Source organism: Homarus americanus, unplaced genomic scaffold (genome assembly GCF_018991925.1).
Source record: "Homarus americanus isolate GMGI-L3 unplaced genomic scaffold, GMGI_Hamer_2.0 scaffold24922, whole genome shotgun sequence".
NCBI lineage: Eukaryota > Metazoa > Arthropoda > Malacostraca > Decapoda > Nephropidae > Homarus > Homarus americanus.
In genome coordinates, this window is record NW_024722610.1 from 1,041,323 (window position 1) to 1,059,831 (window position 18,509).

At 41.4% G+C, this 18,509-nt stretch overlaps 2 protein-coding genes and 1 pseudogene across 2 annotated transcripts; 2 read left to right on the forward strand and 1 right to left on the reverse strand.

Annotated features, from left to right (window-relative positions):
• The first annotated feature begins 1,127 nt into the window (after positions 1-1,127).
• On the forward strand, positions 1,128-3,001 carry LOC121862953. Its single transcript, XM_042361408.1, has 4 exons — positions 1,128-1,254; positions 2,015-2,247; positions 2,396-2,692; positions 2,966-3,001. The coding sequence occupies exons 1-4, from the start codon at positions 1,128-1,130 to the stop codon at positions 2,999-3,001; spliced, it is 693 nt and encodes a 230-aa protein (XP_042217342.1).
• Positions 3,002-5,798: 2,797 nt separating this feature from the next.
• On the reverse strand, positions 5,799-8,761 carry LOC121862863 (pseudohemocyanin-1). Its single transcript, XM_042361206.1, has 3 exons — positions 8,640-8,761; positions 6,806-8,338; positions 5,799-6,650 (listed from the first exon to the last, which is right to left on the reverse strand). Exons 1-3 carry the CDS (start codon positions 8,740-8,742, stop codon positions 6,211-6,213), a joined length of 2,076 nt encoding a protein of 691 aa, XP_042217140.1. The 5' UTR covers positions 8,743-8,761; the 3' UTR covers positions 5,799-6,210.
• A 6,202-nt stretch (positions 8,762-14,963) lies between these two features.
• LOC121862954 lies at positions 14,964-16,719 on the forward strand (annotated as a pseudogene).
• The last annotated feature ends 1,790 nt before the right edge of the window (positions 16,720-18,509 follow it).

The following is an 18,509-nucleotide window of genomic DNA, read 5'->3' on the forward strand; positions in this document are numbered from 1 at the left end:
GTGTTTGATCCACTTGTGAATTATGAAGTAGTGAAGCTCCGAGGTTTAAACTTTGAAGATCAGGCTTTTCACTATGTACAGTCATCAAAAACATTTTCTGTATCTTACGGTGTTATACTCGTACATTATGACACACGGGGCTAAAAATTCTGAACAACACGGATTTTATATGTATTCCTGCTAATTTCTCTGTAGTAACTATACGTGATATACAAAATGCACCGTATTGGCTATACAATGCATCACACAATCAGAAGTACCAACTTTACCCAGTCAGTGCAGGGGTGCAGAACAGTTTTCTTTATTGACTATCTACAGTGAAGTAATGAAGTATCTCCCCAACTTCAGCCGAAGTATAATGAAACCTGATCGCCCAACGTAGTGAATGGTATCCCTGGCGACTCCTTTTCCAAGGTTACACAGGCCTGCCAACTGTTTATGGGCTCCACATGTGCGTGTGTCGACCGTTGTGTGATGTATTCGTCAAACCCCGGGAAGATAATACAGTGTCTCTCTAAACCTTTCTTTTATGACACAAGAAACATGTTATACTCCTGCTGTCTTCACTTCTGACGAATATTTAGTTCTGTACTGAAGGCAGTCATTAAATTGATCACTATATATGCACCACAGACGTCAATTGTTATCACTGCAGGCACCACTCCCCTTCACTACTGTACTGATAAGGTCACCATTGTCACCAAACACCCTCGCCGCTATATTGGTCACTCCGCTCACCACTGACTGACTTCTTTCCTCACTAGGCTGATTACGTCACAGAAGCTGGCTAGTTTGCCGTGGTTTGGCAGTTGCATAGTGCCGTGGACGTGCGGTATTCTGATGCTGATGAGGGCCAGTGAGTCTTAACTAAGGTTTTGTTTGAGTACAGAACAATTGAGGGAGAGATAGAGGCAGAATGAGATGAGAATGAGAGAGATAGATTGAGAGAGAAAGATTAGGCAATTCCTACATTCTTCACGTCCATAAATTCGCCCTACTCTTTTCTCTAAGTCACCCTCTTTCCTCCTGAGCTCCTCCACTCTCTTCTTGCAAATGTTCTTCTCACAGGGAAGGCCGCTGAGTTCTTAGACTCATGGCGCGCGGTTGAGTACCATCTTAATCGCCACATGCTGTGCCTGGCGGAGGCTAAACTCCGCGTCTGCATCCTGATTGCATACGTCTTCATGGCCCTGGCGTCCTTCGGCGTTCTCTGCTATCAGTTCATCATCGATGAGGAATCCTCCGTCTACTTTGGTGAGCCAAGTTCATTGTTCTGCAGCTAGAGGCCTCGATCTTGTGAGACCGAAACCCACAATGAACCATTTTAAAGCTTTGTACAGCATCTCATAAATTTCAAGATGTGGTAGTATGAACCCTGTGTTTGGCAACTGATGCCAAAATCTCTTGTTGGTGAGACCAGGTCACTCTCCATTATCCCTGACACAGAAGTGATGGTTCGCTTGATATATGAAATGCGCGTACTGAGGTGAGATGCATGAGGCTTTTACTCTGCAACTTGCTTTTCTGTATGTCTGTCACTTTGTCTTACTGGAGATTATTAATAGAATGAAGCAAAAGTATCCAGCTTAGAGGAAAATTTTTAAAGTATTCTTAACTGATTTTCTTTGGATTACCTTATTAGTTTTAAGAGAAAAAAATGTTTTTCCAACTGGTATTTGTGTTGGTGTCGTAGTAAGCAGACTAAGTACCTAATGTAGCACTTTACATCGAAGGTCAACTTTTCTTGTCTCCCCACAAAGTAAGACTGAGTTTCAGTCATAACCAGATGTGTGTTCGGTCCTGGGTGAGGAGGAGCAGCTGTGTTGGCCAATATATTCTAACATTTTCGTGTGTGAATGTTTCTTCGACTTGGTTTATTCAGGACCTAAGGTTTACTGACCTACATAAATATGAACATTTGATAAAAACTGTAGTTTTTATATTGGCTCGACTTATAATTCTCCAAATCATGAAGTATCTAAAAAATCACCTAACATCTATAATGTCATGACAGGTAACCTGGTGTCCCCGCCCTGGTCCTGGCCGTTAAATGTGCTGCAGCACGTCTTTGTTCCGTTCACATGGGCCGGCTACCTGGTGCCCGAGGCTCTCGTCATGGTCGCCTCCCACCACATCGCCACCTACTACCGCTCTCTCAACACCTTCCTCGGCGAACACTTCCAAAAGTGGGTCCAGGCAAGAAGGTCCTCGCTCTTGGCTTATCGCTCAGACATGACAACGAAGAATGTGAGTTTTGAACTTGGTGATTTTTTTTTTTAAATTTCAAGACTCGTTTCAAATGCAAGTACAGTATGTAATGATCATCTCCGAATTTGTGCAATGTGACCTACAGTTAGTAAATGTATAAAATCTTCTTTATCATACCTTTCCTCAGAGCTTTGCAACCCAAAACAACACCGGCATATACAGCCACACGGACCACGAAACTCCACCATTCCCTAACTCCTTAAGCATCGCATCTGTCTCCACCGTCACATCTGCCTGTGACTGCCACCAACAAGCACAAGATAGCCAGCGTGAGTACTTGAACAAGTTACGGGAGACGTGGAGCCTGTACGAGGACGTGGGAGACTTCTTGGGCAAATTCAACGCCCTTTTTTCGCCCATCATTCTCATAAACCTCGCCTCCTTCTTGATTATGACCTGCACACTTCTCATCCCTGTGCTGAAGGTGGGTGTCTTACGCAGGCCAAGACTACATGCTTCAGTAAGTGTTGTGACAGTCTACACTTTTGCTTTATTACTCGAACTGATTCATTCACTGTCTCACGAAACTACCCACGGACTTTAGATTCTGTCACTTAAGGTTCTAGACTGTGTCACTTATGGCCCATATATCGATTCATCCACACTGGTTCACTCACTACCCCTAGATCAAGTCACTTACAGATTTCTAGCTGAATCGTTTCGAATATCAGACCGAGTCTCTTATTACTCTCAACAGATTCACTTAAACGATGATCCAAGGAACAATAAATAAAGGAAAGGAAAGGACATAACGAAAGAGGATAGGTTAGGTTAGGGTTCTGAGTACACTAGTCCGTTTTCATCAACAAACCATTTCGAGAGTTCTTACCTTTTAAACTGGGAAACAGAACCCATCAGCTAAGTCATCAATAATATGGCAAATCTAGAGAGAAACTTTAAGGGGTCAAAATCTTCACGTTTTCTGTTACAATAATATCCAGGTAATCTTACTCCTGGCCCCGGTGTTGAGGAGGAAGAGGCCGCAGCTCCCCCAATGATAAGGAAGAACAGGAAATTAAACCAAGGCACAGGAGAGAGATATAACCCGAATTATCGGTAGTAACTCGGCAATGTAAACGCCTTGTGCATTCTACTGGGACGGAGACTATTTTCAACACCGGCTATTAAGCTGATGTTGCTTTCGTCACTAGTCTTCTCTGGGATTGTCAAGACGAGGTGAGATATTATAACCACAGTTGTCGTGGGTTTCTGGTATAAAAAAGTTTCCTGCATACCGTCATAGTCTTCCGTGTTGGATTGTAAGTATGGATTAGCGATTTTCTGGCCCCCATTTTTTTTTATCCTAATGCATTTTATTTGTCACAATTTTCAATAAGACACACGGATTTTTCAACACATTTCTACTAATAATTCTAACAGACGGGTATTTTTTTTTCTATTCCAACACCATAAAATTTTAGCAAATAATTTCTACAAAAAAATTTATATTTATTTGTATTTAATCGTCGTCACCTCCACCAGACTGACGACGCTCTCTCTCACATCGGGTACCTTGGTAACGCTGCCTTCTACGTCATCCGCTTGCCCGCCCTCATCCTGGTCCAAGCCTGTGTTCATAACCAGGCCTCCCATACTCAGGTCGTGGTGAGTGCTGTGTTGGTGTCAGCTAAGACTTGTAGATCCTATGTTGATATCAGCTAAAACTAGTGGATCCTCTGTAACAATCAGCTAAGTCTCATGGCACTTACTTAATCCTGCCCTTGGTAATATTTCACTTCACGTTGCTCAATTCCTTTACGACAGTTAGTTCCCTTATCTAACCACAATGTTCCAGGGACTTCTCTTCATTCACCTGTGTGTCTTGTAGGTGGGTCGTGGTCACGCGAATCTCGTCATGACTGGGTTCTACCTGAGGGACCTAGACGCCATCCTCGCGCAACTCTCTGCTGACGAAGGGCAAGGAGTCAGCGCCTGGGGGTTCTTCTACGTGACCAGAGAATCCCTACTGACTTTCCTCTCCATCATGGCATCGTACGTGGTGATTATGCTTCAATCCTAAGACACGAACAGGAAGAGGCGGAGGATGATGAAGGGGATGAAGAGGCGGAGGATGATGAAGGGGATAAAGAGGCGGAGAGTGATGAAGGGGATGAAGAGGCGGAGGATGATGAAGGGGATGAAGAGGCGGAGGATGATGAAGGGGATGAAGAGGGATGAAGAGGCGGAGGATGATGAAGGGGATGAAGAGGCCGAGGATGATGAAGGGGATGAAGAGGCGGAGGATGATGAAGGGGATGAAGAGGGGATAGTATTTAGCGGAGGAAGAAGTGGGAAGGTGAAGACAAGGATAATAATAAGAGAATGACAGGGGAAGAAAGGGACAGGAAGAAAAGGGAAGAGGAGTGAATTACCAAACATGAAAGAGAAAACAACACAAACAAATTAACTAAATAATAATGATAATAAAATGATATAAAATATGACTTAAGTAAGAGTAATAATATCAATACTAATAATAATACTAATAATGTCATTTGTCATAAGAATAGTATTCATAAATGCTACACCTACTACTATTACTACTACTACTACTACTATTACTACTACAACTTCTACTACTACTACTCAAACTACAAATACTACTACGACTACTGCTATTAATGATAATATTGATAAAAGTAAGTGTTTATGGGAAGGAATTACTTTTTATGTTGCCAGCAGAAAATAAAGTTGTTGCTTGTGAATTCTTGACTTAGAGCCGTTTACTAATTAATCATTCGAAGACGATAGTTTGAATTATCATCCATATTGTTCCCAGACGATCATTCTAAGAATTAAACATCAATGCTATCATTAAGGAGTTAAACTATCATATTAAGGGGTTAAACTATCGCCTTCAAGGTATTAACTCATGAAACTAATGTCTTCACGGATTAACAAACACCTCGTCAAATAAAATTTATATTTACTGTATTGCTTTAAGGTTAAAATAACAAGATAAGATAGATTTAATTCCCAACATGTAAACAATTAAGAAAGTCTTTGGGAACTCAAGCAAGTTATAAACGAACTTACGGAAACGTGAGAATTTATAAGAAAAAAAATTCCGATATGAAAAATGAAAAAAAAAAAAAACTGAAATAGTGATGGAACTGTCAAGACTTAGAGGTGATATCTCGGACATCCAACCAAGAAGTAGAGTTACTGGCTTCGATGGTATTCCTGAGTAATGGCGTATAGAAGAGGCGAAGATACAACACATGATTTGAAGGCTGCTCCCTAATGAGTGTCCCAGCTGCATGAACAGGTCAACCCTAAAACTTGGTTAGTCTCAGCCGGTTACTTTATGAGGAGATATAAACCGAACATCTACAATGAAGCAGAAGGTAAGATTATCGTATCTAAAGCCTCCAAAAATTGGGGAACCTGTGTCTTTCATAGCGAGTACCTGTACCCCTAAAAATGTTGCGGAGAGCCTCTATCAAAGCCCGAACTTGAAACTGGGTAAAGTAGAGGCATGTTACTAATATATAATGTTCTGTGAGAAGGAGCAGAAAATAAATACATAGTCATGCATCAGTATCATTTATTTCAACTTCAGCTGCAGTGATGGGATAATGTCTTCAGCTGTTATCAGACAATACAGGATATTTTAAGAATCATCAACTACTACAACTATGGTCCTCAGCAACTGTGATCTTAAGCATCTCATAAACTAAGCACAACCTAGTCCGTCAACCTGCAGTTTGTGTACATTTTCTTACCAGAAGAGGTACGGCACATAATTTTAACATCGTAAGACAAATACTGCACAGATGTTGTGACCAACATTATATTAGTGTACAATTGTAATTATATTCAACAAAATGTTTATGAACATCAATAACAACAGGAAAAGTGAAAGTCCAAATGTCAATAGTTGTTCCATCCTAAATCATCTGAAGTTGACTTTCATCTCCATCTTGGTGAGGATAGTGAGTCTTACTCGTGGCGGTGGACGTGTTCGTTGTGGTTGAAGACCTTGACGATGGTCTCCCCGAAGTTGGGGATCTCGTGGAAGAGGCGCTCGTCAGGTACGCGACGGTCCAGTGGGTAGCCGTGGGACTTCTTGTCCAGGTACACTCCGTGGTGACCGTAGTGGTGGAACTTGGTCGTCAAGTTGATTTCATCATTGACAGAGTCAGCCTCACCGTCGGTCACAGCCACCACCAACTTGAACTCTACACCAGCCGCGTTGCCCTTGGGTATGAGCAGCCTGTTGGGCAGCCCAGTAGCGCTCACGAACTCCTCAAGGTTCAATTCACTGATTCCGGCAATCGCTGCTTCGGCCTGTTCATGCAAGCTCTTCAGGCTGGGCACGTCAGGTACCGTCACTGAGGACTCATCGCACTTGCGGGTAACTTCGTTCTCGCCAGGTGCCACTGAGGAGGAAAACCATATGATGTACAGTTACTGTGAGATCGTCACAGCGGTGTTAATAGAAATATCCTACTAAATCCATTAATATATAATCTATAAATCTATATCGATAATGTAGCAGGCTTGTCCTAATAAGTAAAACGAATTTCATACTTACGGTATTTCCAGAACTTGTCTAGTTCAATGGCGTGCCAACGACCCTCGTTGAATGGCATGATGACACCATTAACGTCACGATGTGGCCAGGCGAAGATGCGGATTGTGGCCAACTTGTTCTCATCATTATTGTTCATTATGTTCACTTTGAAGGAGAAATCCTTGTGCCTCAGACGTGGGATAATGGCGCTTATTTCCATGTTATCCTCCCATTTCATCTCCTCCTTGTCATCCATAGCATTCATGAGGCTGTATTCATAATCTTCAAAGTAAGTCTCCAAGGGACCATCAATGTGTATATTGTTGATGGCTATACCAGGGAACAAAAGCTCCTTCCGGCTATAAGGTTTAAGATGGTCTTTATGTTTCCTGAAGAGGTCGTCGATGTACTTGTGCAGCTTGTAGAAGGCGGGGTCACGGAGGGTGGTCTCATAGTGCTCCAGGACACTGGGAGTATCGTAGTACTTGGCATGGGGGTCACCCTGGTGACCAAGCATCATGTGACCCATGTTGTGTAGGGAGCCGTAGTATTCATTATAGGGGTTGTACACACACGACTCAATGATTTCACCCAGGATGTCAATACCGTGTTCGTTATTGATGTCCACCTTGTTACCCTCCTTGTCGATGACGTAGCCGTGAGCGATGGCATCACGGATGCGGTTCTCCATCACGATCATGTCGCGCACCTCAGCAACCTTGTCCACGTCCTCGATATGGATGTCATCATGACGGAATGGGAAATGTTCGCCATTTTTGTATGAAGTGTGGGGGTCGAAGCCTTCATGGAGATTCCTTTCCCAATGAAGCTTTTCTATTTTCTGAAGGTGGTTGGAAATGCGCTCGGCTTCAAAGCGGTTGACCAGCTGGTGATGAACCCAGAAGTAGTTCTCGCCTCTGCGTTCAATCTGATAACCAAAAGTCTCATTCCACCAGAAGGGATATTCAATATGCCAATTGATGTAGTGGGTACTGAGGCCGATATCCTCACCGAAGTAAGCTATTTTATGTTCAGGGTTATTCTGCGTGCCTGTAAAGTTCATGTTAAATTTGCCTGGTTGGCCAATCATCTTGGCCCTGTAAGCTTGTTGGATTACTTCGCTGCTTGTGAAAAAGTGTGGCATGATCTCATAGAGAGGAGGCAACACAACGTGCTTAGTGAGTGGGGAGTGTTTGATAGCTGTGTACAGAGCGTAAACATACGTCTCCTCGTTCATCATTTTACGGAAGTAAACAGCGTTGCCAATAGCTGTTGGCCAGTCTTGGCACTGTAATAGAACCTTTACAAGCAGCAGTGCTTCCTCGCGCTGAGTGGCGTTAAACACTGAGAACCAGTGATGCCTCTCCTCCAGATGTTGAGTCTTGACCTCCTGCATGAGTTTGTTGACGGCTACACCAGCATCAGGCATGTTGGCAGTGTGGGTCAGTGGGTCAAAGGAATCTTCCAGGGCCTTCAGGTTGGCCTCATGCAGAGGCTCGTACAGCTTGTGGAGGAGGAAGTTGATGTCGTGCTGCTTCTGTGCTGTTGGTACACCTGAGACACATGTGAGAATGTCAACATTAGATTAAATATTGTGTTGTAACGCTAAAAAATTTTGCATGAAGATTTGATGAACATGAACTTGTTTAAAATGTATACAGATATGGTTACTGTAAAACTTATTTTACAAAGACGTCTAGGAAGGCTGTGTGCGGATGCCTTGACATATAGGATTTTCATCATACGTTTGTTTTGGGACAATATGAAAATGCTTTGGTGGAATTTAACAGCTTTAGTACTACGGTTCAGACAATGAGCGTTTGGTGTGTCTTGGAAAGTCAGTGGATATACTCACCATCAGGTTCATCTCTCTGGAAGCCACTAAAATCATGGCTACCTGAGTAAGGCGAGGCGGCGGCGGCGGCAACCACCAGTGAACACAACAGCACGATCTTCATGATGCTGATGATGTCCCAACACTGCTCGCGCCGCCTTATATACCTGCTGAGCCTCCACCACCCTCCCTCGTGCCCTCCCCCTCTTCCTGCCTTGTCCCTCCCCCGCGTTTTCAGTCTGTAAGGTTTTGTGATAACAGTTTCTAGGTAGAACACCGGCAGCTTCTTCTGTTAGCTTCTCTCTCTCTTTATCGTCGCTGTTAACCTGTTGAAGACCTCGAATTGTCTCCCTTAGAACTTTCTTTCTCTCTACTATCTTCTCTCTCTTTGTTTCTGTTATATCCTATCTCTCTATCATACTCCTTCTTTCGTTTTTCTTTCTATCATCCTCCCTCTCTTTATCATATTCCCTATCACACTCTGCATCATTGTCTCTATCGTTTACTGTCTCTCGCTCTATCTTTTTCTCTCTCGTCATTTTTTCTATCATTCTATCGTCTTCTCTCTCTCTCTCTCTCTCTCTCTCTATCTCTCTCTCTCTCTCATTGTACTTCCCACTATTTCTTTTTTATGTTACCTTTCTTTGATTATATTTTCCAATAGCATATTTCTTTCGACTGTGTGTGTGTGTGTGTGTGTGTGTGTGTGTGTGTGTGTGTTCGCCTTGTGGAGATGTAAGTATATCCAGTTGTAATGTGTATGTATGTGTGCATTGCCTATGAAAATATGATCTATGACTGTTAGTGCGAGTGCATGAATGTTCTAATGACGTTTGTGTGCGTATCATGTTTGTGTACGTATGTAATGATTGTTGTGATTGTTATATTTGTGTACGGCTGGTAAATTTTTGTGTGTATATGCTATGTGGATGTACATTTATATTCATGTTGGTTATATATGTATGTATGTAAGTATGTATGCATGTATGTATGGATGTATGTATGTATGTATGTATGTATGTAAGAGCCGCAGGAAGAGTATTTGTATGTGTAATGAGGCTTGATGGCCCCTTAGAGTTAGTGTGAGGTGGTGGTGGAGAGGAATGTGTGATGGTGGTGGTGGTGGTGGTGGAGGAGTGTGGTGGTGGAGAGAGGAATGTGTGGTGGTGGTGGTGGTGGAGAGGAATGTGTGATGATGGTGGTGGTGGTGGAGAGGAACGTGTGGTGGTGGAGAGGAATGGTGGTGGTGGTGGTGGTGAGTGGTGGTGGTGGTGGTGGAGAGAGGAATGTGGTGGTGGTGGAGAGGAATGTGTGTGGTGGTGGTGGTGGAGGAGATGTGTGATGGTGGTGGTGGTGGAGAGGAACGTGTGGTGGTGGTGGTGGTGGAGAGAGGAATGTGTGGTGGTGGTGGAGAGGAATGTGTGATGGTGGTGGTGGAGAGGAACGTGTGGTGGTGGTGGAGAGGAATGTGTGGTGGTGGTGGAGAACGACTGTTGTAGATGCTTTAGTAGATCTTTATACAGAGAGCAACAAACATACTATATATCCCTAGAAATTAAATCGAATAAAAACAAAACGAAAACAATGGCTAATAAAACAGAATAATGAAAGATAATGGAAATAATAAAGCGAAAAGAGACCAGTTAAAAATAGTGAAAATATCAAAATTACGAAAAAATAGCAAAAAAATAATAATAAAAATACCAAAAAAAGGATAAAATATAATAAAATTGTCAAGAAATATAAATAATAAGTACAGTACAAAAATAATAAAATAATTAGAAATAAAAATTACAAACCATCAATCGACATAAATGAACTATAACGATACATAAACTAATAAGAATTATAAGTACACAATAAAATATTTATAAATAAACCCAAAATGATAAAATACAATACAAGGGGTGGAAGGAGGCGGAGGAGGAGGAGGAGGAGGAGGAGGAGGAGGAGGAGGAGGAAGAGGAGGAGGAGGAGGAGGAGGAGGAGAGGAGGAGGAGGTAGAAGATTATCAGCTGTCATGACCTACCCCTCACCCCCCCTTCTATCCCACCCACCAAAACACCACACGTCTTGGTCGGCTAAGTTGGGTGATGGCGTCAGATAGGGTGATTCTTAATCTTGTCTTTTGATTGGCTAGACTGGAAGAGGTGCCAAGGTACGTAATATTTTTTTTTTTTATCTTCAAAAATCTTATGTCAGTAAGTGGGTGGGTGTGTCCATCTTGAGTTTACGAGAGACAAAACAGATTGAGGGTTATGGGGCTTGATCTAAGAAGTTGGGGGAGGAGGGGAGGGGAAGGAGGGCTGGGGAAGGGGGGAGGGGGAAAAGGGAGGGTGGAGGCGTCGGTAGTTAGTGCCCTCTGAAAAAAAAAATTATCTACTGGAGAGCCACTCTGGTGAATTCCTGAAGTAGAGAAGTCACCTTGAAGTTGTGTATCCTAGGTAAAAATAAGAAGAAAAAACCCCCAGACACTCAGATATGTACCTTACGTTAAATGATTTATTTTCTTATTTAGTCTTTTTTTTTTTTACCTAGTTCACACACCCGCGTCTGGCTTTTAAACCAATGACAATACAATACTGTTTCTATTGTGATTTTGTTTCTTAAAGTCGACGTAACAACTCCCAGTACTTAAGAAACATCGACGACATAGTCTAGAGACACAGTGAATATAAATAACCATAATGCTTAGGTGTTTCATCACTTTATAGGACTCTTGGATTCAATAAGTACAGTGTCTGGTAACGAATACTTGGTGAGAAAAGGGGGAATTGAAGAAAATTGTACGAAGATTAAAAATGATTTACTTAGGAGGTTCTTTTCCCATCAGTAATGTTACACTGGCAATGAAAATATTAAACGTTCAGGATGGAGTACCTCAGGATGACACTATCACCCCACAGTCTTTTATAATAGTATTGGAGAGGGAAGTTTTAAGGTCATTTAGTGGCGGTAAGGTTAGGTTAGGTATAACAGGTGTAAATATCATGAGTACCTATATGATTTACCTTCGTTTCGTTGTTGATATTAAAACATTTATATCTAACGTGGCAGAATCATGAACAAAAAGATTTGAGCTGAACAAAACAAACAACGAGGAGGAGTTGGAAAAAAAAAACGAAAACTAAATACATTGTTTATAATTCAAGTTTCCCAGCCAACAGAGGAAGATTATTTAATAAACATATCAAGGGCAATTGGCCTCATTGTGTAAAAATCAGTCAGGTTACATAAACAAAGGTAAAGTGCGCTGGTTCTCCTCTGAAAATTCAAGGGAGAGAGAGAGAGAGAGAGAGAGAGAGAGAGAGAGAGAGAGAGAGAGAAATCATTATCCTAAATAATGGTTTAGGACGTGAAATAAGTCTGCCAATAGGAACAAAATAACCAAACAAAGGAGTATAGATAACTATGTGCGACGCGTAACACATAATGGCACCAAAGAACTTGTTAGATCTCTCACTAAAGAAGGAGATATTATTGAAGGGTCTAAGACGTTAATTACAGTGGCCAGACTATATAAACAGTTAACAGAGGGTGATCGACCGGACCCCAAGAAATAAAACAAAGACCCAGGAAAATACCAACAACGAGAAGTGTAGACGAGACCAGGAAATAGGGAGACGCCCATCGATAGGGAAGATTAAAGAGGAGACCATCAGGCAGCAGTGAACTCATTTTATATAAGACATTGTATAATATAATGCTTCAATAAATAAATCAGCCTAGGTCATTGTCTACATAGTTTGGTCAGGTGGACTCGTGAAGAGTTGTGCCTCATGCTGTGTTCATAATGTTCACGAAAGCACACTCCACGTGATGGTCACACACACTATCTAATAAGCTAAGGTCAACAGTGTGATAGACTCAGCACCTTCACTGAGGACAATACAGTTGCTAGGTAACAGTAATCGCGGGCATAAAAATATACCAACAACTGTGTTGGTCGCCGGTAACATACTGACCCCCACCACTTGATCTGATCATCGAGAATAAACACTTACGGTGGAGTAAAAACTTTGACAATTAGGACTTTTTTTTCTTTTGATCGAATCGATTTTGCGTTTGTTCAGTTAACTTCACGAGTTGTGAGGTGTATGTGTTGCAAGGTATGTGCTGTAAAGTCGATGTGTTGTACAGTGTATGTTTTATACGGTGTAGAATGTGTTGTAAGGTGTAAATGTTGTGATGTGGATGCGTTGCACAGTGTATGTGTTGTAAGGTGTATGTGTTGTAAGGTGTATGTGTTGTAAGGTGTATGTGTTGTAAGGTGTATGTGTTGTAAGGTGTATGTGTTGTAAGGTGTATGTGTTGTAAGGTGTATGTATTGTCAGACTGCTGTAAAATAATCAGTAACCCACACGTACAGTTCGAGCCATATCATCATGCATAAAGCTGCCATCATCAGAAGTCATTATTAACGTGTCTGTAGTCCACTAAATAACTAACAGAAGCCGTGGTGATGGGCGTAGGTCAGAGTCTACTTGTATAATTATCTTTATATGCCACATCACTATACATAATTATAGACCGTACATCTGTCTCGCATTATACTGTAATACTAACCTTGTATTTTTATCTTCCTTCCCCAGAGTTTAATTTTAAGGTCCCTCAATCAGTCATGTTCCCTTCAGATGGTTCACTGACACTTAACCTCCCTTTGTCCATCACAATAATTGATAAATAAAAAGAAAACAACAGACTAAATTCTACTTTACTCTCTAGTCTTCAACAGCTGTTTCTTGACTGACATAACCCACAACTCAGAATGTTCTTTTGGGGGATCAGGAAGACGTCTCTCTGGTAATTTTTAATATCTGATGTTTACTGTAAGATGTAACTTCTAGTACACGGTTAAACACCTTTGTTGATGAGGTTTAGTAATACTTTATAACATCAACAATATCCTTGGGGGAATAAAAACGCTCTAGATTTTGATTCGAATTCTCTCTTTCACATCACTTCTGCTGCCTGTTGTTCCCCCAGTGTCCCAACAGTTGTACTCATCACTGTTGGGTAAATTTGTCCCCAGTTCTAATGGGTCCAAGTTCTAATGGGCCCTAGTTCTAATGGGCCCCAGTTCTAATGGGCTGCTGTCCTAATGGGGTTAAGCCCTCATGACTACCAGTTCTTATGTACTGTACTTTAATGCTATTGAGGCCAAGTTTTAATAGGTATAAGTCCTAGTGGTCCTGATACTAATGATGCCACAATCCTATTGGTTCGATTAGGTTGGGTCCTATTAACACGGATCTACTTAATGTGTTAAATGTCATCAAAGCTTCACTTGTGTTCCCCATAAAAATCATATAACATTCCTAAAACAAACACTTTTAGTGGTTTTAATTAACACTTGACAACACTCACTTGGTAGCCGCAGTGATTCTCTAAACTGATCGTTTTTATAACCTAGGACCTTTAGTAATGTTGTGATAAACTACACTCAATTACATTATCTACACTATTACCCCTCAACTGTATGATTCACTCATAAACTCACCAATTGTCTCTATACAGTTTATTGCTTGCATTTAATCTTCCCAATGAGCACCTTTTCTGACCTGATTGATGGAGAATTTTGTAGATTGTGGGAAGTTTTTATTAACATGAAGTAACGTCAGTAAATGATCAATTTATCGACTGTGTTTGATACGTTTATAGTCAGTTATGTTGACGCGTTATATTTTCTATTCTCTCTCTCTCTCTCTCTCTCTCTCTCTCTCTCTCTCTCTCTCTCTTTCTCTCACTCTCCAAAAAATACTTTGCCTTTGTTGCCGGGATAATAAGGAAGCACAGTAACAAGCGCGGACGTGTGTGTATGGTGGTGATGCAGCTATCATGACCCGATGGCCTCTAACTCAGCCTCAAGTGGTAAATTCCCGCCTCCCAACCTCCTATCTCAGAGCCCAAGTTGTACCACAGCTTTCCATCAATGTTTTGTTGGCTGGTATAGGAGAGAGCGGCCTTGACCTGCCGCTCGCCGCCTCGGGTATCAAACAGACCCCTTTATCTCCCCTGTAAACCTATGACGCTCACACACGCTCGCATAATGAACTTATGTTTTTTTTTATTTGAATATAGTTTTATTTAATTTATCTTCGTTACTAGTATATATGATTGTCTTTTATCCTGTATTATTTTATCTGTCTCTGAACCTTTACACAAAGTTGTACTCTGCCGTGTTTCTTCTCGCCTCTCTTTTATTCTTCATAATTTGGACACACACACACACACTGCAGCGTCACTTAGTCCTGCAGGTGAATTTTTACGCACCATTATACACGAGAGTCTACTGTAGTGAGTTGTGTGGTCGTGGGAAATTTAAAGACTCGAGACGTCGGGTAAATGTTGGACACAAGCTTGCATAACTGAACAGGCACTCAGAATAACCCTGAACATAAAATGGCTTACTTTGGTGAGGATATCGGCCTCAGTACCCACTACATCAATTGGCATATTGAATATCCCTTCTGGTGGAATGAAACTTTTGGTTATCAGATTGAACGCAGAGGCGAGAACTACTTCTGGGTTCATCACCAGCTGGTCAACCGCTTTGAAGCCGAGCGCATTTCCAACCACCTTCAGAAAATCGAAAAGCTTCATTGGGAAAGGAATCTCCATGAAGGCTTCGACCCCCACACTTCATACAAAAATGGCAACCCATTCCCATTCCGTCATGATGACATCCATATCGAGGACGTGGACAAGGTTGCTGAGGTGCGCGACATGATCGTGATGGAGAACCGCATCCGTGATGCCATCGCTCACGGCTACGTCATCGACAAGGAGGGTAACAAGGTGGACATCAATAACGAACACGGTATTGACATCCTGGGTGATATCATTGAGTCGTGTGTGTACAACCCCTATAATGAATACTACGGCTCCCTACACAACATGGGTCACATGATGCTTGGCCACCAGGGTGACCCCCATGCCAAGTACTACGATACTCCCAGTGTCCTGGAGCACTATGAGACCGCCCTCCGTGACCCCGCCTTCTACAAGCAGCACAAGTACATCGACGACCTCTTCAGGAAACATAAAGACCATCTTAAACCTTATAGCCGGGAAGAGCTTTTGTTCCCTGGTGTAGCCATCAATAATATTTACATTGATGGTCCCTTGGAGACTTACTTTGAAGATTATGAATACAGCCTCATGAATGCTATGGATGACAAGGAGGAGATGAAATGGGAGGATAAAATGGAAATAAGCGCCATTATCCCACGTCTGAGGCACAAGGATTTCTCCTTCAATGTGGACATAATGAACAATAATGATGCCCACAAGTTGGCCACAATCCGTATCTTCGCCTGGCCACATCGTGACGTTAACGGTGTCATCATCCCATTCAACGAGGGTCGTTGGCATGCCATTGAACTAGACAAGTTGTGGAAAGAACGTAAGTATAGAAATAAACTTTAGACTGTGGATTTATATATTCTGAATTTTATTACTTACAAGCTAGTTCGTTGTCAAAAAAGATATTAAGAGGTCAGTATTTAATGCATATCAAAATTAGGCTTTTATATGAATAAGAAATATAAGTTGATATTTAAAAACAACATTGTTTATGTCGGGAACATTTTTCAACATGTTATATCAATTGATTCTATTTTTTCCCTAAGTGGCACCTGGCAAGAACCACATGGTCCGCAAGTGCGGCGAATCCTCAGTGACGGTACCTGACGTGCCAAGCCTGAAGACATTGCATGAGCAGGCTGAGGCAGCAATTTCCAGAGGCAACCAATTACATCTTGATGAATTCGTGAGAGCTACTGGGCTGCCCAACAGGTTGCTCATACCCAAGGGCAACGCGGCTGGTGTAGAATTCAAGTTGGTGGTGGCTGTGACCGACGGTGAGGCTGACTCTCTCAATGATGAAATCAACTTGACGACCAAGTTCCACCACTACGGTCACCACGGAGTGTACCTGGACAAGAAGCCCCACGGCTACCCACTGGACCGTCGCGTCCCTGACGAGCGCCTCTTCCACGAGATCCCCAACTTCGGGGAGACCATCGTCAAGGTCTTCAACCACAACGAACACATCCACCACCACGAGTAAGACTCATAACCTCACCAAGATGAGAACGGAAAATGAATTGCTGATGGTCATGATATCTGGATTAACAAAATCTTTGCACTTGCATGACATTTTTTACGATCTTGTAACATTGAATAAGATTTTTACAATGTTTGTTAAATTATATCGTGTATACTGTATGTAAGAGGACGAAAAGATTTAAACAGTGCGATTTTTCGTGTAAATGTTCTCATTTGGCTTATGTTTTGTAATTTTTCGTCTCTCTGGAAATCGTAAAGATGTTTTACATTAAAAAATAGTCGAGAAGCCTTTTTCGCTACAATAAATGACAATGATATATGAATGTCTTTCACTAATAATTTCCTTTGTTTTATACATATTGATACTTTGCCAACAGATTCCATTAGAACACGGATAAACACACAGACACACACACTCATTGAGCCAAGGTATCAACTGCTGTTAGACTGGGACCCTATTCATTGGGGACGGCCACAAGATACTGACTCGGATTATTTTTATTCGGCTATGGTCCATGGGCTTCCCAGTAATAATCCATCATTACAAATCTTGTAGGTGTTTTTACTACTGCTAGTGTTAAGAATAATAGTCAGCAAGTACTTGTGAAACATAAAGAGGGGAAAAATTAGTAAATCTGATATTCAACTTCCAGAATGATGACGTTTGTTCACCTGACCACTAAGATGATTGGCACTCCCACCTACTCCGCCCCTGTACAATATCCCTCTACTGTTGAGTATATTATTAGCAGTATATAAGATTTTAGCACTTGATAAACATAGATGTTATGATACCTAAAATTAAGTTATGTATGGTGCTGGTCAGCTATACAAGTCAACAGATACGTTACTCATGTTATGTATGCGGTATAGGAAGTTGTAGTTGGTATATGTAATCGTGTTAAAAGACTTTTGTCTTTGGTTGGTAAAACAGTGCTATCCACCCCTTAGTGTCCCGACACCACTTGCCACCCTCTGTAAATTATATTCCTTGGACGCAGTTGCCATCTTGCAAGGCTGTTAGTCTATTCTAGATGAAGCATTGACCACTACTAGACATCAATACTCACTTGAATATAAAAAACCCAGAACAAAAAGCCAGATGACTTCAGAAATGTTACGAATGAAACCTTTTATTCCTTTGTAGATTTTTTGATGTTAATGAAGCCATTTTTTTTTACGAATTTTCCTTTATCATATTAACACATCCGGGTCATTAATTCCTGTTGTAACTGTGTTTTAGGTATGCACTGTGCATAAGTCCATAGATGTTTCATAATTAGAAATAATTCTCATATTCAAACTCAAAAACACATTCACTGTTGGATAGTGTGTTGTACTCCGAGTTTCATTTGTATATATACCCACTTCTCAGAAACAAACTTATTTGTTTATTGTTATATTTTTTCTATTGATTAAAATACATTAATGGTTTATGCGATTGTGCCGGATTCTCGAAGATTAAAATACAACCATTGTTCCCAAGCCCTTTCGTGTTATTCACATCTTCAGGGGTGAGTACAGACTAAGTGCTACTTAGTGTGTACTCACCCCTGAAGATGTGAATTACACGAAAGGGCTTGGGAACTTCGTGTTTTCTTTTTCCTTGTGGTTATCAGCATATACCTGGATCATGCGCACCTACAGTGATTTATTTGCATACACACACACACACACACACACACATATATATATATATATATATATATATATATATATATATATATATATATATATATGATTTATGTGTTAAATATAGATGTTTGTAGCGAACAGGATAGAATGATAAGTCTGACAAGGTGCTCTTTACTTCTTTATTTC

Bases quoted from the DNA above. Each gene is read 5' to 3' on its own strand.
- LOC121862953 (XM_042361408.1), top strand. From the start codon at position 1,128: ATGCTGTGCCTGGCGGAGGCTAAACTCCGCGTCTGCATCCTGATTGCA. The intron at 1,255-2,014 runs GTGAGCCAAGTT...ATGTCATGACAG, and splicing joins GGAATCCTCCGTCTACTTTG to GTAACCTGGTGTCCCCGCCC. The intron at 2,248-2,395 runs GTGAGTTTTGAA...ACCTTTCCTCAG, and splicing joins CAGACATGACAACGAAGAAT to AGCTTTGCAACCCAAAACAA.
- LOC121862863 (XM_042361206.1), bottom strand. From the start codon at position 8,742: ATGAAGATCGTGCTGTTGTGTTCACTGGTGGTTGCCGCCGCCGCCGCC. The intron at 8,339-8,639 runs GTGAGTATATCC...CATGTGTCTCAG, and splicing joins CCAGAGAGATGAACCTGATG to GTGTACCAACAGCACAGAAG. The intron at 6,651-6,805 runs GTAAGTATGAAA...TTTCCTCCTCAG, and splicing joins AGACAAGTTCTGGAAATACC to TGGCACCTGGCGAGAACGAA.